The sequence below is a fragment of the Nematolebias whitei genome, chromosome 2, assembly GCF_014905685.2.
Source record: "Nematolebias whitei isolate Nwh7 chromosome 2, NemWhi1, whole genome shotgun sequence".
Lineage (NCBI taxonomy): Eukaryota > Metazoa > Chordata > Actinopteri > Cyprinodontiformes > Rivulidae > Nematolebias > Nematolebias whitei.
Window position 1 is genome coordinate 37258006 of NC_056499.1, and position 22725 is coordinate 37280730.

The window sequence follows — 22725 nt, forward strand, 5'->3', positions numbered from 1 at the left end:
AGGATTAACGAAACGCAAGACGACACAGATCCTCTAATCTTTGGGCGGCCGATGAACGCAGCTGAAATGATAATCTAAACATATGACAGATGCCGTTTGTGATCATTTACTATTGCCGTGACTTTAACCAAACATGTTCAGCACTCAGAAAAGGGACACGTGCACTAATCTAACAGATAAGTGCAATAATGTACAAGAATAAACTGGGATTAAATAACAATTGCACCACGATCATTTGTAAAAGAAGCAGATACAGCAGGAAACAAAGCGCTGTAAAAAAGATGCGTCGTTTCCCTTCGCTGACATGACATGATGATGTTCTTCAGGAAGACGAAGGGGGGAAACATTCAGCTGTGCAGCATCTTAGGGTCTTCTGCGTCTGAAAAATAAAAATAAAGTAAGCACACCTAAATTAAAACACGACTCGCAGTGTGCAGACGTGTTTTCCTTTGCTTACTTTTGATACCCATTGCCTGAACTGGAGCCTCCTGCTGGAGCCTAAAGGATTAAAAATAATAAAATATATGTTTACCAATTAATAATTTAACAAAAGTTTAGTTGATGAATTGTTTTGTTTTGTAAGACCATACCATGTTTTCTACATCCTCGATTTCAGCTGGTCCCTCCTGAGACCCTGATCGCCTTTTACGGCTTAAAAAGAAAGAAAAAAGTGCAGATTAGTTTAATGGACAAAGAAGAATTCTGTCAATAATGCATTAATTTACTAAAAGTAAATATAAATTAGTAGAAAATTGCAAGATACAAAAACATGCTTGAACAAAATCTAAAAGAAGAAAATAGGATTTAGACCTGTGACACTTTATATTTCTGTTTCAAGTTTTATATTATTTTACAACTTTTTAAATCCCAGATTAAGACATTTTCTATGTTAGTTTAAAAACCAGCAGCTGGACTTATTGACCCTCTTTACCTGAAGAGCAAAACCTCAGGGGTCATTTTGAGCCAAGGGCAGCAGGAAGGTTAAACTTATGAGGACCTGGATTCAATAATCTGGATTCAATGATCTGGATTCAATGAACTGGATTCAATGATCTGGATTCAATAATCTGGATTCAATGATCTGGATTCAATGATCCGGATTCAATGATCTGGATTCAATGATCTGGATCACTGAAGCCCGAGAGTTTTCTTTTTGTGTGTGTGTGCATTATCAAGGGTTAAAATATTTTGTGATAATGTATACATTTGGTTAATTTGAAAGTAGATTTTTAACATCTTTATTAATAAAAATACAATAAGACCGCCTTATTAGAAGTTACTTTATGACATTAGACCAGCTCTTCTTACAGTTCACCTCCAGGCGTTAAATAAAACTCAAAGAAAACAAAAAACGTGTTTTTATCTTGCTCAGCTGACACCCAACCTTTCCAGACTTTAAAACCAAAAACTGTTCAAGGAAATTATAGTGATTTTTTAACTAATACAACTTTGCATACTGTAAAAAATACTGAATTTGGTATTTGGGAATTTTTGGACAAAGTTTGTGGGTGTTTTTCACTATCATGGCTGAGAATGTTAACTCTGCCCATGAATCACATGTTTGGTTAACAGAGAGCTGGATGAGGCTGCGGCATGCAGCCGTCACTTCAAGGACGTCTCAGAGTCTGTGAGCTCTGCTGAACTGAGAGTGTATAAAACGAGGCTCATGGCAGATTCTCCTGACTGGTGTACTTCCTGCACATCTGCAAAAGCGGTCCTGAAACTCTGACCTCGCAAGAAAAACACTCCTGCTGTCGAGTGCGACGCCTTTTGAGAAAGTAAGCAAAGCAAGAATATTTTTCTCTTAACATTTGGATCTTTAAATTCAGGTCCCGTTAAAGTGAAAGAAGCTCATTTGGAAAATATTTGATGAACGACTGATATGTGAAAACGCTCAAACCTGCTGATCAGTTTTATCGTTACAACACTACGCTGCCACACAAAGTTAACAACAGTTTACATTAATGCAGCACACGTGTGCATAGGAGCACAATGGCTTGACGTATTAGAGAAAGTGTACCTTGGTGCCGTCGGGCACTCTTGTCTTAGTGTCTCGATGTCAGTAAACTGCACAGCTTGTCCTCCTCCTCTGGTCTTAAAAACATCTCCCTGTGGAAAAGAGAAAAAAAAAATCACTCAATAGGACTTATTGTCTGTCCCATCACTTATTAAAACACAACCCAAGTACGTAAACAGATTTTGATCAGATGTAATCGAGTTAAATCATCCAAGTCGTGCAGGCAGTTATTATGGTTTACCTTGATCAGTTTGGTCTCGATTTCCCCGTCAGAGGCAAGTTCTTGGTGCCTGAGCACGTATTTGTGGCATTTAGACAGAGCTTTCTCGTTGGGGGTCGACACCTTGACTGCATTGGGTATGATTGGCTGCATTACAGTGCCTAGGTCCAAATTAGAAGCGGGTTTGTGGTCTACCCATTTGTCCCCACCCGCAGAGCATGAGCGCCTGTGCGTCGGATGAACCGGAGGAACCCTCTGGTGATCCCAAAGTGAGAAACACAAACAGGGAAGTTATTCACACGTGGAACCATTTCAGGCTTGTTGTGGTTAGTAGTGAAGTTTGATCTTAGAGTGATGCTGGGGTGTTAGAATGTAATTTAAAAAAGTGTTTTACTGGAAGGCACAGTAGGAAGGAATTAAATACTAGATGTTTTTTTGTTTGGAAATATATTCAAAATCATCTAAATGTGGTCCTACACTTTAATTACATCCACAACGAGGCCTTCCAGCAAAACAGCTTCACTGGAAACAGCAGAGTGAGAGATGGTTGCATGCAAAGCAGAACAAATCGTTGGATAGAAATGGATCGAAAAGGGTGAGACTACTCCAGAATCAGCATGCGTAAGATCTAAGATCACGAACAAAACATATTCTTGTTAAGAAAAGATAAAACTTGAGTGCGATTAAGAATGAACTCATGGGGTGACAGAAAACTACAAACTCAATAAACTGGATTTACTTTTTGTTAATGATACTGATGAGGATTCTGTTAGCTGAGTTTAAATTTTAACACTGATTTTAGCAAAATAATTAAATGTAGGCAACAGTGAGCTGGTTGTAGAGGCAGCTGAACAAATCAGTCACTTCTTTTCTATTCTAATATTTCATCTTGTGCGTGTAAAAAGTCATTTTAACACAGCTTTGCTTAAATTTACCATGATCATTTTTTTCATTTGTTTTTAATAGTTAAGAAACTGATGTGGTAGGAGTTCAAAACTAACAAGAAACAGATAGATATAGCTGTAAACTATTACTTTACAGAAAATAATCTTTTTAACATGCGTCCACACATGGAATGAAAAGCATAATTAGAAAATAGTTATAAAGTGGCAGAAAAATCAGATCAAATCCATGAAAAGGATAAACTACAGAAAGGTGAGGTTTCTTCTAAACCACATTGTTGAGTTTATTTTTAAATATTTAAATTTCTCATTTATGCACTATCCTCACTAGCGCAACAAAAGTGTTGCAGCTAAGGATATCTTCATGAGGTAAGCAACGTTATGAAAAAATAAAATAAAGCCTTTTTTTTAAATAGACAACTATTTCCACACAACAGCACTACAAGGCAGAAAAATACACGCCTGAAGGGAGAAAAATTAATTTATCTTAAACTTACTTACAATAGTTTAATTAAAGAGGTTGCACCTCGTGATCAACTGTTGCTATTAAAAAAATGAATCTTAATACTAGAGCCTGACAGATATATTGATAGGGCCGATAATTTGAGCAGATATAGACGTTTGGGGACCTATCAGTATCGGTGATAATTGGCCAATTATGCGTCGATGTAAGCAGTTCTAATTTTCACCACTAAAATGCTGGAACCAGCTGTAATTGTACAATGTGCCCAGCAGAGGGCGCATGGAGACTACTTTCAAGTCATGGCCATTAGGTTTCACTTTCATCACAGATGAAGCAAGGAGCAATACTGTGTAGTGTATTTTGCTGAACAAAACATGGTAAGTTTATTTTAACAACAAATCAACAACAATTAATTCTCTTCAATCCTCCAACCTGCTAGTCATTAGCTACGTGCCTCTCAAGTTAGCAAGCTAACGTTAGCTAAGACTATCGCCTTGTAAAACTGCATCCAGAACAATAAATCTAACATAGAGGTAAAATATATCAGTGTTAGTAACGTTATCTTTGTCGTCCTTATTGAAATGCATCGTTTGTCTGAAATCTTTACTTCTCTGAAAAGAAGAAAACAATACAGCTGAGGTCAAAACTAATTAGACCTTCACCATATGTGACTGTTTAAACAATGAACAGGGAAGGACGTTTCTTTATTTAGGTTATAATTATGTAACACTTGTTAACTTTATGAAGAATAGTAGAGGGTAGAAAATGTGAACGCATGTTAGGCAGACTGCTTCTATGACCAGTGCACGACTTGTAAACATAGTGTGGGACTACGTATAGCGTGGATCTGATTAGCTTAGCTTCATGTTTGCTAACAGCCATGCTAAATAAACAAGCTCAGCTCCACTTGCTGTTTAGATTCTTGGGGGTGGACAAAGCTCAAAAATTTTCAGCCATTATATCGGTTACTGGCGGTTGCCTTCCCCTCTCAATATCACCAAAAGACAAAATTTCCACATCGGTCAAGCTCTGCTTAATACTTCCCACAGCTTCATTTGATTTCTACCAAAGGTGTGAGAGATGAGCTGGCAAAAATTCCTCTGTATATGAAAAAATATACAAAAGGAAGGCGATATGCACAATTTTTCATAATGATAATACTTTTCACCAAGTTTCATCAAATTCCTTAAAAGGAGAGGAGATGAGCTGACAAGAAAACTGTTACTGGACAGACAACCCATGTCGTAACATAATGTGAGTGTGCGCAAAAAATAATCAATCAAATAAAAAAATTAAATTATCTGATCAGCTGTCTGCAGGAACAGCACAGACGCACTCAGTTTTTAGAAAGAAGAGACAAAAAGTCTGAAAGTTAAATGTACACAAGGTGAAGAAACAAAGAAATCTAATCTAGACTGATGTTTCTATTTAAAGCATTCAAGCACATCTACTGACAGCATTAAGGTTGCAGTTCTACACCAAGACAAGATCTAACTACACACTCCAAGTGAAGAACTAAACATTTTGAAGGACATCTACTAACACTAACCCTTGTGCCTGCATCTCTGTCTAGATCATAGACCGGAGGTGTAGCAGCCTCATAGTCAGGGGCCCAGTGCTGGCCTCTCCTGCGACCCACGCTGTTGGTGTGGCACGGGGCGGGAGTTCGGCTTGTGTACTGAGGAGACCCAGGGTACCTAGACTGGCTGACTGGGTCTACAGGGAGCCTCTGCTCCCACTCAGAGATGCAAGAAGCTACTGAAGGATAGGATGAAGAGGAGGAGGGAGTGGAGGCAGAGAAACGGTCCTGAACTGCCCTAATATTGGCTCGATTTAGTCTGAGAGGAGTTTGGCCTAAGTCCTGCAAAATAATTAGGAAACAGGGAAAGGTGAAGCAAATGTTAGGAGTGCCTGATCAACAGAAACACACAAAAATTACCAGTAACAAACAGTAAAACGCTGTGTGGTGAGCCCTGAACAATTAACACCATGCAGAATTATCTCATTAAGCTAAATTAGAAGAAAGTAATGAAGAGCACACTGATAGAACAAGCTGCTTCACATAAATAACTTACAGGAGGTGGTGTAGGGGAGCCAGACCGTTTCTGGGGTACATTAAGATCTTTCTCTCTGGAGGGTCTCTCAGGTTTCGGTGGTGGCTCAGCTGGACGACTGCTACCACTGCTGTTCTCCGTCACTATGGCTTTGAGCTGCTTCAGCTTTTCATCCTTCACCCACAGTTTGTTCTGCATCTCCAGCTGCTTGGCATTCACGCGCCGCTCCTGATAAACAACATACAGAAACAGGAAACTATCACAAGCTTTTCTTGAACTCAAAATATCGTTTGATCATATTTAAAAATAGCTTCAGGAACTAATTCTGCATTCTAAATTATTAGTAGGTGGCTGTGATAGCTTGGTGGTCAGTGCTTGACCGACCACTTGTAATCTTGGGTTTGTTCCCAGGTTGCATCATGGGCATTCAGCAGAAAGCAACTGGCTCGCTGTGGTGACCCCTGAAGAAAGGAGCAGCCAAAAGAAACTTACCAAACAATAGTGGGGTAAACTGACCAGCTACAAAGTTCATGTATAATTTCAGCTGATGAAGATTCAATAAGAAAATTACATTAAAACTGATCATTTTATTTCTGGAGAATATGTAGTACAGCTTAGATTGTTCATCATTCGTCTCTTGGCAATATCTAAAATGAATAAAAACAAAGTCCTTTTGACTGATGAATTATTAATTTGTTTGAGACAGATAATTACAGTATTGTTATTAAATGGCACTTTCCACACACATTTCTGCAGTTTTAAATATTTAGGAGTACTGTAATTTGTGCTGTACAAGTCTCAGTTTTTTGCATGAATTGGCATGCCTGCGACACGTACAGCGAAGCAACGTATTCATGTTTTTCCCCAATATTTATAACACAATTTTTGGCTGAGATCTGACGATTTCCTTCATTCTGACATGGAAAATATTGAACACTACCATTTTCAGCTGCTACAGGGCCCTCGACTAATATGGAAAGCCAAGTGTTTCCTTAATAGGTAAAAGTGGCTATTAATGAGACACTTGGCTTGCCATACAGAGCCACCTTCGTCTCTCCAGAACTCCTGGAGCAAACGTCAACTCAGCTGCATTTCTCTGCACGGCCCAGGAGAAATGCAGCTGAGCTGACCATTTGTTAAGAACAAAGTCAACTAAAGTGTAATTGATATCATTAGGATTGATTGTTTGCAGCTTTCTGCCTCTTGTCATTTGTCATGTGGTTCTGAATTTCTGCACTGAAGGCACCTCATTTGTTTTCAACCTACTTTTAATAATGATTTTACTGTACGTTTAAAAAAAGCAATGAAATTAACAAATTTATGACTGAACAGTATTAACCCACTCTAGCAGTCTAAAAACACCCAGATGAACATTTGCTCAATTGTTTTTAAGTAGAAAACAAAACTTGCAACTGCAATGTGTCAAAACATGCAGTAGCTTTTCCCACAACCACTAGTGATAATTTTGAAAAAATCCAATAAGGAATTTACAGAATTGATAAAGAAAAAAAAGGTATATATTCATGCATGTTTGACTTAATCTTACACATATTTTTATTTGAGAAAACATTTACCGGTAGGTCACATATGGCTAATTGTTTGAATACAAACCAAATGTATGCAAGTATACCAGTCAAATAGAAATGTAGTGAATTAATCTACTTACACACTCCTTCTCCCATTTGAGTTTGGTGTCCGTCACCATGCCCTGCATCCGCTGCTCCATGCGCCTCCTCTCTGAAAACTCTTTCTGCAGTATCTGCTCTCTGCCATCCAGTTCCTGCTGAAGGGAGCGCTTGTCCTGCTCGTACATCTCTGTTGTTTTCTGAAGGATGTCAATCTGACAAGGACACAAGCGTGAGGGGGCAGAAAACAAACACAACCATTTAGGAAAAAGGCCATTTATGTTTGAAAACATAAAAAAAGGGAGGCAACACCTTGTATTCCAGTGTCTTGGATTTTTTCTCCAATCGTTCTATCTCCGACTTCTGGTTGAGGATCACTTTTTCTTTCTCGTTCAGCTCGTTTCTCTGGTCGTGGAGGAAGGTCTCCTTTTCACAGAGTTGACTGTCAAACTGCTGAAGCTTGGACTTCAGCATACTGGCTGTAAAATTGGTGCAAATTGTTTGGTTTGAAGACGTTTTACAAAAAACATGGCTGCTCCCAAATAAACTTGCATAATGCATCCATGCACAACAGAATAATAAATGATCAGCAGTGATCTCTGTATTCATTAGAACAATATTGTTGGGAAGAAAGAAAAAGTGTTACTGGTTTGATTAAACTGCTTTGCTATCATCTGACGGATATGCTTCCGTCTTTCCAGGACCTCGATCAGATGGGGCAACGTTTGATCATCAGCAGGGTCCACCAGCTCACAGGGAGGAAGGGCTGGGAGGCTTTCAATCAACTGGTTCAGCTGAACTGGGAAATCTACATGTGATAAGAATAACAATACAAGCAAAGAATAAAATTAGTTACAACCATGTATTTTTTTTTCCTTTTTAATTCTTGGTGGGACTGAAGGGGTCCAATTTGGTGACCTTAAGAATCCAGCCCTGCTACTTGGTTCTGAGTGAGAGAAGAATGGGGCATGAGATCCACAGATGGATCAGTGTCAATCTTGTGCCATTCTCTGTACTGGTCTGTTATGGTGAAGACGGAGCTGAGCAGTTTGTTTACTGGTCAGTCTACATTCCTACGCTCACTTATGGTTACAAAATCTGGATAATGACTGAAAGAACCAGAATGCGGATGAAATGAGTTTTCTCTGCAGGGTGGTCAGACTCCCTTAGAGACAAGGTGAGAAATTCAATTATCCAGGAGACTTGGAGTAGAGTCGCTGCTCCTCCACATCGAAAGGAGCCAGTTGAGGTGGTTCAAGCATTTGGTTAGGATGCCCCATGAACACCAGCGCATGTCCAACTAGGAGGGGTCCCCTGGAACATGCTGGAGAAACTGTCTTTTAGGTGGCATGGAAATGCCTTTGAAATCCCCCAGCAAAGCTGACTGTGGAAAGAGACGTCTGAGCCTCACTGCTCAAGTTGCTGCCCCATGACAAACAGAAGATGGAATCCTTGGTGGCGTACCATTATAGGCTTGAACTGGTAGAAAAGACCCCTCTTATCAATTTGAGATTATGTAATGGTGTTTAAAGAAAACTCACTTTCTTAATATGTTGCCATGTTCTTATTTTGAACCCAAAGCACACATTTACACCCCATTTTTAAAAAGGTTTGTTGAAATTTGACCTTGTAAATACTAGACTGTGGCATTACTCATCTTATTTTTTTGTCTCGCAGTGCTTATCACTCTTTAGAGATTCTGTATTAACTGTTGCATTAAATGCACATATATCTTTCAATGTTTTATCAGGCACAGGATGCACAACTCTTAATAAACCAAAAGCAATCACCTTTTTGCAATACCTAAGAAACATGTACAGTATGACAAGTCAGCAGCACAGTGAACTGATCAATATGGATTTAAAAGTTGTTGTTTTTAACCTGCATTACTTGGGCCTCCTCTCTCTTCCAGGCGTCGAGACAACTCCTCTTTGAAAGCCTGATTTCTTTGTCTCCGCCCTGCTACAAGGCCATAGATTGGCCGATCAACTGGCCGAGCGACCTCCACCTCCTGAGTCATTTCAGCAAAGCGCATCACCAGCTGCAACAAATACAATGAATTAATTTTTCTAAACATTTCCATTGTGTGGTTGGACTTCAGAGCAGAGAATATCAATGGCCTTTAGATAACCTTGACAGATATGAAACAGGAGTACTGTATACAGCACATTATGCGCCTGTCAGCAAAATATACAGGATTCTATAGCAATGGCCCGATATATAGCAATACAAAGACTTTGCATAAACTTGACCTTGGATCTGGGGTGATGAAAAGTGTACACAACACTGTCTTGAGATGATGCATAAGTGTATGAAGTTTTGTTAAATTGTCTTTAGAGGATCAAAAGTTTTGGGCGGGAAAAGAGAAAGTTTACGGACGGGCGAACAAAGACTGTACCATAAACGGGTGAAAGTCCGTTTATGAATTATAAAAGGAGTCAAACTTGACATCAAAGTGATTTGGCAACACAAAATAGATAACTTACCATCGTTTCTTCATAATCCTCTGCCTTTGGGTTGACACATACAATCATCTTGACTTTTCCCTCTCCATCAAAGTAGTTTTTAAAAAGATGTGTAACCTTTGAGTCTCTGTATGGCACCATCTGGAATTAAAAATGGAGGCTTATTGAGACATGTGTCAGGAAAATAAAAAAATTATCTGGGCCTGGCACCAGAAACAGAGACAGTGATGGCCAGATGATAAAACACTAACCTTATTAGTTCCATACATCTGATTTTCACGCAGGGCCTCAATACATGTACGCAGCGTCATCAGGGACTGATTAATATTACCTGTAAATTAAACATTGTTAAAGCTGTTTAGTGTCTGAACAAAATGTCAACTATCGCTAAACAAGGTCAAATAAATTAAATGACAAGATGAAATATGCAAGCTAACACGAGAAAGGAGCCTAAATAAAAATTAACCTGCTTCACGAAGACGGCTTCCCTCTGCTCTAGTTCTGCTGGTGCGTTCACTGCCCGCCAGATCAACCAGACACAGCTGGCTCACATTCACCTGACTTTTATCCTGTTTACAAAGTAAACAGAGTTTATGAAGAAGAAATTTCACAAAAAGCAGGTGTTAATATACCAATTTAAAGTTGCAAATTACCTGCAGTATGTAGTCACCATCAGCATCGAGTGGTGCCTGGGCTAGCTTCACTGTGAACACACTGTGGGAGCGACTGGATTCATGATTCAGCTGAGTGTTGGCTATCCTCCTTTTCTTTTGTCCTGGACAAATATTGTAACCCCAATTAGTAACACAAACAGTAATATCAAATATCAGTGGGTTTGGAGCTTGGTGAAACCATGTCTGCAGATTTTTTTATGGTCAGTGTAAACTGAAACGTATCTAAAATACATAACTGGTTTGTTAAAGTCTTAAGCTCTTTGGTTCTATTTCGTATAGGCTTCGCCTTAAGGGCTGCGCCTATACTCATAGAATCTGGGGTTACAGTACGTAACCAACGTTTTTCAAATAAAAAAAAAAAGTTTTATGAATAAGCTCATCTGAAATTGGGTAAAATAAATGACACCACAGAATAAAGTTACTGGAAATAAAAGATCTCACGTACCTTTCCAAAAGACTTCAAAAGCCTCCTCTGTAGACTTGACTTCAACTTCTGTGCAGCCAGCCACATACATGGTATGATTCTGATCTTCCCGAAGAATTTTGGACTGAGGTGGCCTGAAATATATCAATGAAAACAATCAACACGCCAACACTGTAGGGCTATGAAAAGTGGCTTTGGCTAGCAAAGTTACAAAAGAAACAAAAAGTTAACAAGAGTCATTGTTAGAACAAAATAAAAACTAGGGAGAAGCACATATATGTTCGGGGGGGGGGGGGGGGGGGCAAATGCTGGGTTTACACAAAAGCATAAGCCATTCAAGAGCACCTTTAATCTCTGCATCAACATTACAATTAACAAGCAACGCTTCAAGACATCAGCCAAAAAACAAAACTTTGTTAGCTTCATTTCAACTATTTATCAGTCGCTGAGTTAATGGGACGGAAGAGGTGATGACCTCAGACTTATAAGCTACAGCCGAGGTTCGTCTATAAATACAGAGACTAATGCTGTTTTATTGGCCACATACATGAACTCTTTGTTCCGTACAGGCGTGCTTCCATCAAGCCACCTATAAAATGGGATTTAACAATTCATCATCACAGATACAAAATAGTCATACATACGCAACTTTTACTAAACCATTTGTACCGTTTATTTATAGGTTTTCTTCAGCGTTAGGCAGATGATTGTTACTGGTAATAGCATTCTGTCCTCAGGTGTTGTCCCGCTTCAAAAATCCTAGCCTAGGCCAAACTGTCTTGCCTAATTTTTGGCCCTTTTCCAAGCTGATTTTTATTTCTAAAATTTTAGGGGGAAAAAAATGTATATTCCCAGACAGGTCAAATGTTTTTTTTGGATGAGCACAGTATCCTGGAGGTTTTTCAGTCTAGCTTCAAAACTCAGCACAGAATCAGCTCTAGTCAGAGTTTGTAATGACATTCTTATGGCTAATGATTCTGGTAAAAATGTAGTTTCTGTCCTGCTCGACCCAACTGCTGCCTTTGATAGCGTGGACCACATTATAATATCATGTTTACAGCACCAATTAGGCATCTGTGGTACTGCACTGAGCTGGTGTAGGTCATATCTGGCAGACAGAACCGTGTGTGTCAACATAGCTGGTTCTGAATCCTCCACTGCTCCTGTTTTTTGGGGTTCTACAGGGCTCTGTTTGAAGTACCCTGCTTTTCTCTCTACCTGCTTCCTTTGGGCACAATCCTCAGAAAGCATGGAACCTGTTTTCACCGCTATGCTGACGACAGTCAGATCTATATGCCACTAAAAAAGAAAGATGCCCCCTCAATTAGGTGGTGACGATTCTCAGTCATCCAGGACATGATAAATTCAAAAGCCATTCAATACAAAAACAACTGGACTTTATTTGTAACAGAAAAGCTCCTCGGATGAGGAGCGAAACATTTTCTGTTACAAATAAAGTCCAGTTGTTTTTGTATTGAATATTTTTTTAACCCCTCAATTAGGCCACTTCTGTTGTGTCTTGAAGACATCAAAGCCTGGATGTCTTCAAACTTTTTAAATTTCAACAAAAAGAAAACGGAAGCGATGGTGTTTGGTTCTAGTGGCTCCTGTGAACGTTCCTCTCTTGATCTGGGCCCTCTGGCACAGCATGTAAAGCAAAAATTTTCAAATTTGGGTTTTAAATTGGACAGTGATTTTAAATTAAATGACCAGATTAGAGAGGTGGTCAAGGCCAGTTTTTATCACCTCAGACAGCTGGCTATGGTATAGCCTAATAACAGACACAAGGACTTATAAAGTGTGTGTGTATTTTATACACCATGAACCGAGTTGTTCTTCAGTATCTTACTTTGGTCTGATCGGATCAAACGGAGCATCTTCTAGGAGATCGTAGATGTAGTTGTTGTAGATCTCGATGTAGGACACAAAGACGCTATAACAACCATCTTCATCTACATTTTTACATTTACAAGCCTCTTCTGGGTTGATCATATCAGCAAATTCTGGATCAGCCTTCAGTCTTGAAAAAAAGAAAACCACAAATAAAATGATTTGAATAAAAAAGTTTTTATCTTCATTCTCTTCTATTTTACCAGAAAATATTGAAACATATGAAAGTAGAAAACTTGAACTACCTGGAAGATGGAGTTTTCGGCAGTGACTGATGACTGTCTCGTTTCTGTCTCTCAAGGAGAGCATCAACTTGGCTCTGGATCTCTATTCCATTTCTGTCATCTGGTTTAAACACCTAACAAAGATTAAAAACGTTTCATCTCCAAAGTCACTTTGAGCTTTTTAAAATACGTCCAACTGAAGAAATGAATGACGGCCTTACAAATCTTTTGGCCTGAAAAGGCTCAATGCTGTTGAAGAGCATGTCTAAACAACGAGGGAGGAGTCCACCTTCCCCAGGTGAGCCAGTCATGGTGTAAGTCTTACCACTTCCAGTAACACCGTACGTGAACAGCAGACCTGTGAACACAACGTAGCCACATCTCACAGATCAGTGGTCATCACCTGTAGATGTGTGGAGTCTTCAGAAAGAAAAGTTAGTGGTTTTATTTTTATTTGCATAAAATAATAGTTTTGCAAATAAAACATTTAACAAAGACGCCTGGTTTGTTTAGTTATTTGCTTAAGAAGAATAAGTTGGTATAGTGATATATTTTGTGACTTATCCATGCTGCTGATTATCTCATGCTGCTGTATTCATTCATACCCATCTGCTCACCAGACTCATGTTCGTGCTGCTGTTGTTATGCCGTATTATTTTACATTATTAGTGTTTAGTGTATATCTTAGATCTTTATATACTGTTTCTTTTTATACTTTACATTTTACTATTTTTGGGTGTAACTGGGACCCTGTGTACATAATTTTGTTTCACCTCATGAACATGTGATGGAAACGACAATAAAATTGACTTGAAATCAATCTTTTAGATAGTGATAGAGTTGTTGGTCTGAGTCAGTCTAAAAAATTCACTTTTTGTTTGGTAATTCATGAATAAAATTTATATTTTTATAAAGTTGAACTCACCATTTTTACAGTGAATGAGGTCTTCCACCAGTGGCTTGGCAACATCCTCAAACAGCTCAATCTGATTGGTATTTATACCAAAAACCCTTTTAAAGGAGTATTGAGTCTGGAAAAATGATTTTAAAAATGTAAAAATAATAATACATTTGCTCAGACAAGATTTTTTTGTTAAAAATAGATATAAGATAACATGCCTCATAAATTCAGGTTACTTGTGAAGCAGGAAAAAAACCTGCATCCCACTTACCTCCTTATATTCACCATTGCGGTTGGCTTTCAGGCCATTGGGGGCATGCAGCTGAATTGTGGTGTTACTGATCATCTCAATACAACATTCCTCATTTTCAGCACCAATGGGACGTATACGACAGTAAACCTTAAAAAAAGTACATTTTAAAATTAGGTATATAGGTCAGGGCTATTCAACAAAACTTTTTGGTCAGTGAGCCACAGTTTCCAACATCCAGCACTTAAAATCAATATGTTAATAAACTAAGTTTTACTTTTTTTTTTAATGAAGTGGGCTGGTTTGAAGTCAGCCGCGGGCCAGAAAGGGCCAGTGAGTCACCAGTTGAACAGCCCTGGTATAGGTTGTTTTAGAACAAGTAGCTTCAAAACAAATACGATTCAAGTACAAACTACTGTGCCTTGCGAAAGTATTCAGCCCCCTTGAACTTTTCAACATTTTGCCACATTTCAGGCTTCAAAACATAAAGATATAAAATTTAAATTTTTTGTGAAGAATCAACAAGTGGGACACAATCATGAAGTGGAATGAAATTTATTGGATGTGTCAAACTTTTTTAACAAATAAAAAAAACTGAAAAGTGGGGCGTGCAATATTATTAGGCCCCCTTGCGTTAATACTTTGTAGCGCCACCTTTTGCTGCAGTTCCAGCTGCAAGTCTCTTGGGGTTTGTCTCTGTCAGTTTTGAACATGGAGACACTGAAATTCTTGCCCATTCTTTCTTGCAAAACAGCTCGAGCTCAGTGAGGTTGGATGGAGAGCGTTTGTGAACAGCAGTCTTCAGCTCTTTCCACAGATTCTCGATTGGATTCAGGTCTGGACTTTGACTTGGCCATTCCAACACCTGGATACGTTTATTTGTGAACCATTCCATTGTAGATGTGTCTTTATGTTTTGGATCATTGTCTTGTTGGAAGATAAATCTCCGTCCCAGTCTCAGGTCTCTTGCAGACTCAAACAGGTTTTCTTCCAGAATGGTCCTGTATTTGGCCCCATCCATCTTCCCATCAATTCTGACCATCTTCCCTGTCCCTGCTGACGAAAAGCAGGCCCAAACCATGAAGCTGCCACCACCATGTTTGACAGTGGGGATGGTGTGTTCAGGGTGATGAGCTGTGTTGCTTTTACAACAAACATATCATTTTGCATTGTGGCCAAACAGTTAGATTTTGGTTTCATCTGACCAGAGCACCTTCTTCCACATGTTTGGTGTCTCCCAGGTGCTTGTGTCAAACTTTAAACAACACTTTTTATGGATATCTTTGAGAAATGTCTTTCTTCTTGCCAATCTTCCATAAAGGCCAGATTTGTGCAGTGTACGACTGATTGTTGTCCTATGGACAGACTCTCCCACCTCAGCTGTAGATCTCTGCAGTTCATCCAGAGTGATCATGGGCCTCTTGACTGCATCTCTGATCAGTCTTCTCCTTGTTCCAGATGAAAGTTTAGAGGGACGGCCGGGTCTTGGTAGATTTGCAGTGGTCTGATACTCCTTCCATTTCAATATGATTGCTTGCACAGTGCTCCTTGGGATGTTTAAAGCTTGGGAAATCTTTTTGTATTCAAATCCGGCTTTAAACTTCTCCACAACAGTATCTCGGACCTGCCTGGTGTGTTCCTTGGTCTTCATGATGCTCTCTGCTCTTTGAACAGAACCCTGAGACTATCACAGAGCAGGTGCATTTATACGGAGACTTGATTACACACAGGTGGATTCTATTTATCATCATCAGTCATTTGGGACAACATTGGATCATTCATAGATCCTCACTGAACTTCTGGAGTGAGTTTGCTGCTCTGAAAGTAAAGGGGGCCCAATAATAGTGCACGCCCCACTTTTCAGTTTTTTATTTGTTAAAAAAGTTTGACACATCCAATAAATTTCATTCCACTTCACGATTGTGTCCCACTTGTTGTTGATTCTTCACAAAAAATTAAAATTTTATATCTTTATGTTTGAAGCCTGAAATGTGGCAAAAGGTTGAAAAGTTCAAGGAGGCTGAATACTTTTGCAAGGCACTGTATATATATATTTTAGTATTTACTATAAAATTATTTTTCAGACAAACCAACTATTTCTGAAGAATCTCTAGATGAATAAAACATAAATTTTAATTTATTTTGAGTGTAGCTTACGCCCACAGGATCTCTCTCTACACTGGTCTGCTTCTTGAGGACAGGCCTCCGAGGAGTCTTCCCTTTGCTGTGAAAAAGCAAAGCAATTAAAACTGAAACACATTGCATAATTTATTATGGCACCAAAAACTTTTTTTTGGTTCTGGTCTATGCCAAATGATCAGAAAAATATTTATTTGAGTCTTTGAGACAAGAGCGCTATCCACAAAGTTAGGAACATTTTTAATAAGCCTTATTCCCCAGAGAGTGACAAACAAAATCACAGTAAAATATGCAGCAAATGATCAGTGTAATTTTCATCAATAAAGCCTTTTGAGGTACAGACAAAGTACATCATATAATAAAGAATTTAATTATTATGGGTCTCAGAAACATGTAAAACCTGGTTTTCTTTTTAATTAAAATTAATTTTTATCATTTGTTCCTTGGCGTGGACATTAGGACTTATTTCATCTCAAAATTGAGCGGAACCGTGTCCTAGTTGGTAGAGTTGTTGCCCCTCAGCAAGGTCACCGGATCAAATCCCGGCCAGGGGGACCTTTCTGGGTGGAGTTTGCATGTTCTCTTGTCTCGTGCATGCGTGGGGTTTCTCTGGGTACTATGGTTTCCCCCCACAGACGAAAAACATGCATGTTGGACTGATTGGTAACTCTAAATTGTCCCTAGGTGTGAGTGAGAGAGTGAATGGTTGTTTGTCTCCATGTCCCTGTGATGGACTGGAGACCTGCCCAGGGTGTCCCCCGCCTCTCGCACAGTGACTGCTGGACATGGGCACTAGTGACCCCCCCATGACCCATAAAAAAAGAAGCAGGTAAAATACAATGGATGGATGGGTGGATTGACGATATCAGAATAAAATGGTTTGATGTAACAACCCAGTGTTTGTTTAACTATAATTAGGGACTGAATGATAAAAAAAATAAAAACTTGCAACGTGCAATGTGATTGTTTAATTTTGCAATGATATAAGCTGTGATGAACAAACATTTTCCTCACTTTCTCTTTTGTCATATCAGATAAACCAGAAGTGGACCAGGACCTCAGAGTGAGTCTGTTAAATGGACTAAATAAAGTACATTAGCTTAAAGAACATGAATGCACAGTTCTTGAATTATATTGGCCTATTTTTTGCCTTTTAATTGTTTTGGGAGCCGCTGGTGGTCAGTGCCATGGTCTTGTAACTCTGAGGTTGCGGGTTTGAGTCCAGGTTGTCAGGAAGAGCATTTGGCTTAACAATTACCGATAAATCTTTCATGCAAGTTCGCTCGCTGTGGCAACCCCTGAAGAATGTCACAGCCAAATTTACTTTATTTGCCTTTAATTGGAGTCTTAGCAGTCTTTTGTGGTATTGACCATTATACTCACGGATAATGTAATGATAACTTCTGATATATTGTGCAGCCCTATAGTAATTGGTTTTCTTTAAAGGTTGGATAAATGTTTGATGTACCAGTAGTTTTTTTCTAAAAATCAACACCACATACTAACACTGCTACATACCCAAAAACTGATCATGTTTGTTAAAAACTGCATTTTTTTCAGTGCATACATTTTCTAAATAAAGGTTGAATGAATTTTAACTACAATGGGATAAAAACTAAATGAATAGCCCAAGTATTCATTGTCTTTTTTGGTGAACGTGTTAAACACATTAACATTCTCACAACGTACAGAAAAGGAGTAAAAGATGTGCTGGTTCAGTGTTCTCAGAAGATTGTCTAAATTCTTCTGAACTTCAGCATCCAGATCTCAGACCCTCATCTGCCTCATATTTTGACTTTTTTTTTGCCTGATATAATATTATTTCTGCACAAAACTTTTTTTTCCCTCAGCTTTATAAATAAGAAAAGGGTTTAAATGGGATTCAATGGGTACTGATGTACACAACAGAATTAAATTAGATTATAAGAACTTAAAGGGAGTGTACAATAATGTAGTCAGGCTGAATTAAAGTTAAGAACCTTTCTTTGAAGTTAGAACTTGATTTTATATTTGAATTAAATAATTAGTGAAAATTGCTCTATATCATGTGTGTGAAAAAGAAAGTCCTGGTGATCTGTAACTATAAGCCCTCAGGTGACGTCATTATTTTATCTTCGCTGTACGAAATAATTTTAAAAGATTTTATAACGTGCTTAACTAATGTCAGACTAATGTCCACTAAAAGGAACAATAATCGTTTGCAGGATCTCAGGGGGACAAAATTATATTTTATGATGTAATGAAAGAATTAAAGAATGAACATGCTAACGTGTTAGCCAAATTAGCTCAACTGCACTAATAGACAAAATTAAATAAATCTAAAGCCGCAATAATACAGGACATTTTAATTTAATCACAGGTCCGTTATGTTTTAGTTAAACTTATTGGATGGTGTGTGAAGTGAATACTGTACTGAGCTGACCAGATAGCGACTAGCGCTAACCAGTTGTTTTGCTACAGTGAAAAGCTAACGTCCTACAGCAATGACCATCTTTAGCATGAAACAACAAGCTACTCCTAACAGAAATTGCCCGCGTAACAGAAACATGTGCTTTACTGTACTGAATGTATTTTTGATTAATACAAAAACACATTACTAACCCTCCTCTTTGCATTGTTGTGAAGTTCCTCTCAGCTACTCGCAGAAGCGCCTCAGTTCTTGATTTGAAAAATTCCCTCTTGTGAACGTTATTCCGAGAGTCATATACTTTAACCAATCACAATGCAGAGAACGTTCCTACACCGGAAGTCCCGCCTATATTTCAAGAGTCATCAATTTGAACCAATCACAACGCGCGTACGGAATCTTGACACAATAGCCCCGCCTATACTTCCTGATCTTCCGTTTACTGGTCCTGGATCAGCAAAGCTAAATTTTATTTATATTTAATGATAGTTTTTGGCGCCAATAAATAAATACTTTTTTTTTTTACCTCAAATTCGTAGATGAATCGTAACCATTTGTGTGTACAATTTCACTGCAAATGTTAGAAATAGTTGATACTTTGTGCACAACATATTTTTTTGTGATATAACACTTTTACTTGAAATTAAGCAAACGAAAATCATGATATAAAAGTACTTAAATATGTAAAACCTAAACCATGAATATGTCCTAATTCAGTAGCTGTCAAAAGTTCATTTACACAAATGTCAGGCTTGATGACTGATTTGAACAGGGTGAATATGCAACACACAACTGTAATGAGTGTTTTAAATCAAGAATTGGGGCACAGTTCATATGAGTTATTGGTGTTATTTTTCATAATCCACACGTCAAATTGGGGGAAAAAAAATCACTAAAATATACTGCACACTTTCTTGACCCTGATAAAGTAGTGACACATTAAGCTGTATTTACATACAAATGTTTACTCTGATGAGCCTTGCCTGCTTGATGGCAGCACGATGGCTTAGTGGTTAGCAGCACTGTTGCCTCACAGCAAGGTCGTTGGTTCAATCCCTGGTTGGACCTGGGGTCTTTCTGTGTGGAGTTTGCAAGTTCTTCTCGTGCTTGCGTGAGTTTTTTCCAAGTACAGTGAACCCTCGTTTTTCACTGGGGTTACGTTCCAAAAAGAACCCGTGATCGGCGAAATCCGTGAAGTAGTAACCTTTTTTTTTTTTTTTTTTTTTTACAATTATACAATGAAATACTCCATAATACATTCAAACCAAAGAACAAAACCTTTTTACAGGCCCAAGCATTTGTTTAACAAATAAAAGTATTGTATAAACATTTTTTACAAATAACTACTGTACTGGAGAGACTGTTTAGCCAATCAGAATGCAGAACACAATGCACGATGCAAATCCGTGAAGCAGCGAGACCGTGAAAGGTGAACCGCGTTACATCGAGGGTTTACTGTACTCCAGTTAACTCCCACATACCAAAAACATGCATGTTAGGCTGCCTTCAGGCCCAGGCCTCCCTTGCAAAAGAGATCTGTGATCTCAATGGGATTTGCCTGATTAAATAAAGCTTAATAAATAAAAATTTGAAACTCGAGTTATGCAGAAATGACTGGACTTTCCCAATGTGTAAATATTCTTGGATCTTTACTGGGTTCCTTGGACATTCCTGTTGTTGAGAGTTTATCAATCCAACCAGTGATTCCAAACCAATCTTTTTCATGCAAGCAAAGAAACTACCAGTTTGAGTCAATCACGCTCAACAGGAAGATAAAAGGCCTTGGCAGGTTAAAAAGCATTCTTGAACCTTCAGCATTGCTCAGATAAAGCAATTAATGTGTGTTTGAGCCTTTTGTGAACAACAGAAAAATTGCTAAATTCAAACACGTGCACCCAATTTGTTTTAAAATATTGCATGATATTACCCTGGAAGAGATTGTTGTTCAAAAATACAAAACTGATTCCAAAAAAGTTGGGACACTAAACAAATTGTGAATAAAAACAATGCAATGATGTGGAGATGGCAAATGTCAATATTTTATTTGTAATATAACAGATGACAGATCAAAAGTTTAATCTGAGTAAATGTAACATTTTAAAGGAAAATATGTTGATTCAAAATTTCAGTGTCAACAACTCCCAAAAAAGTTGGGACAAGTAGCAATAAGTGGCTGGAAAAAGGAAATGATCATATAAACAAACATCTGGAAGACCAACTAACACTAATTAGGTCAACTGACAACATGATTGGGTATAAAAAGAGCTTCTCAGAGTGTCAGCGTCTCTCAGAAGCCAAGATGGTAAGAGGATCACCAATTCCACCATTGTTGCGCAGAAAGATAGTGTAGCAATACCAGAATGGTGTTACCCAACGTAAAATAGCAAAGACTTTTAAGTTATCATCATCAACCGTGCATAACATCATCAAAAACATTCAGAGAATCTGGAACAATCGCTGTGCGTAAGTGTCAAGGCTGTAAAACTCTACTGGATGCTCGTAATCTCCGGGCCCTTAAACGTCACTGCACCTCAAACAGGAATGCCACTGTCAAGAAAATAACAGAATGGGCTCAGGAATACTTCCAGAAAGCATTGTCAGTGAACACAATCCACCGTGCCATCCGCCGTTGCCAGCTGAAACTCTACAGTGCAAAGAGGAAGCCATTTCTAAGAAAGCTCCACAAGCTCAGACGTTTGCACTGAGCCAGGGGTCATTTAAAATGGAGTGTGGCAAAATGGAAGACTGTTCTGTGATCAGATGAGTCACGATTTGAAGTTCTTTATGGAACACTGGGACGCCATGTCATCCAGACCAGAGAGGACAAGGATAGCCCAAGTTGTTATCAACGCTCCGTTCAGAAGCCTGCGTCACTGATGGTATGGGGTTGCATGAGTGCTTGTGGCATGGGCAGCTTGCATGTCTGGAAAGGCACCATTAATGCAGAGAACTATGTTCAGGTTCTAGAACAACATATGCTCCCAACTAGACGTCATCTCTTTCAGGGAAGACCCTGCATTTTTCAGCACAATAATACCAGACCACATTCTGCAGCAATCACATCATGGCTAGGTAGGAGAAGGATCTGGGTACTGAAATGGCCAGCCTGCAGTCCAAATCTTTCACCTATACAGAACATTTGGTGCATCATAAAGAGGAAGGTGCGACATAGAAGGCCCAAGACGATTGAACAGTTAGAGGCCTGTATTAGACATGAATGGGAAAGCATTCCTATTTCTAAACTTGAGAAACTGGTCTCCTCTGTCCCCAGACGTCTGTTGAGTGTTAGAAGAAGGGGGACGCCACACAGTGGTAAAAATGGACTTGTCCCAACTTTTTTGGGATTTGACACCATGAAATTTGGAAACAACAGATTTTTCCCTTAAAATGATACATTCTCTCAGTTTAAACTTTTGATCTGTGATTTGTGTTCTATTCTGAATAAAATATTAGATGTTGGCACCTCCACATCATTGCATTTAGTTTTTATTCACAATTTGTTTAGTGTCCCAACTTTTTTGGAATCCGTTTTGTAAATAATATTGAGAAAAGACACCTTCACGCCCATGACTTAAAACATTGATCACAGGAATTTATAAAAATGTATCACTATTTAGGCTGACCAAGAAAGGCAGATTTTAAAGTAAAAGCTAAATTTGATTACAAAGAAAAAGCAGTGAATGTTTATGGTTTTAATCTTTGGTGATCCTTATGGCTTTTACTGATCAGATTGATGTTTAGAATAATGGGTGTACACAGTAATTGCACCAAGGTCTGGGTCACCATTTATTTCTTCGCATTTTGTGTTCAATGGGCTCATTTTTTTTTTGTTTGGCCTTTAATTTTAGAGTAACTAGCTGTAGATTTGTGAAATTATTAAAAATGTACAATGAAACAACTTTGCTTGATTGTCCAAAACTGTCACCCCCCCCCCCCCCCCCAAAAAATGAAGGAAAAAAAAAAAAAAACTATTGGCAAATTATTGGTTAAACCAATAAGAAAACTTTGTAAGAAGCACAGGTATGGGTTAAAGTTTATTTGAAAAAAATTACAATAAATAAAACATTGCA

General features: G+C 38.5%; 1 protein-coding gene across 1 annotated transcript; it reads right to left on the bottom strand.

Annotated features, from left to right (window-relative positions):
* Nucleotides 1–300: 300 nt before the first annotated feature.
* LOC119424007 (kinesin-like protein KIF23) lies at nt 301–18863 on the bottom strand. The gene is made up of 24 exons (XM_037691448.1): nt 18850–18863; nt 16267–16333; nt 14131–14259; nt 13884–13989; nt 13180–13316; nt 12980–13092; nt 12694–12864; nt 10866–10978; nt 10400–10521; nt 10213–10315; nt 9998–10077; nt 9768–9887; nt 9163–9322; nt 7928–8089; nt 7594–7760; nt 7323–7496; nt 5678–5884; nt 5226–5463; nt 5152–5165; nt 2259–2492; nt 2021–2109; nt 591–651; nt 458–498; nt 301–379 (listed from the first exon to the last, which is right to left on the bottom strand). Exons 1-24 carry the CDS (start codon nt 18861–18863, stop codon nt 364–366), a joined length of 2838 nt encoding a protein of 945 aa, XP_037547376.1. The 3' UTR covers nt 301–363.
* Between the last annotated feature and the right edge of the window lie 3862 nt (nt 18864–22725).

Bases quoted from the DNA above. Each gene is read 5' to 3' on its own strand.
- LOC119424007 (XM_037691448.1), bottom strand. The intron at 5,464-5,677 runs GTAAGTTATTTA...ATTATTTTGCAG, and splicing joins GCTCCCCTACACCACCTCCT to GACTTAGGCCAAACTCCTCT. The intron at 652-2,020 runs GTACACTTTCTC...TTTCTTTTTAAG, and splicing joins GAGTGCCCGACGGCACCAAG to CCGTAAAAGGCGATCAGGGT.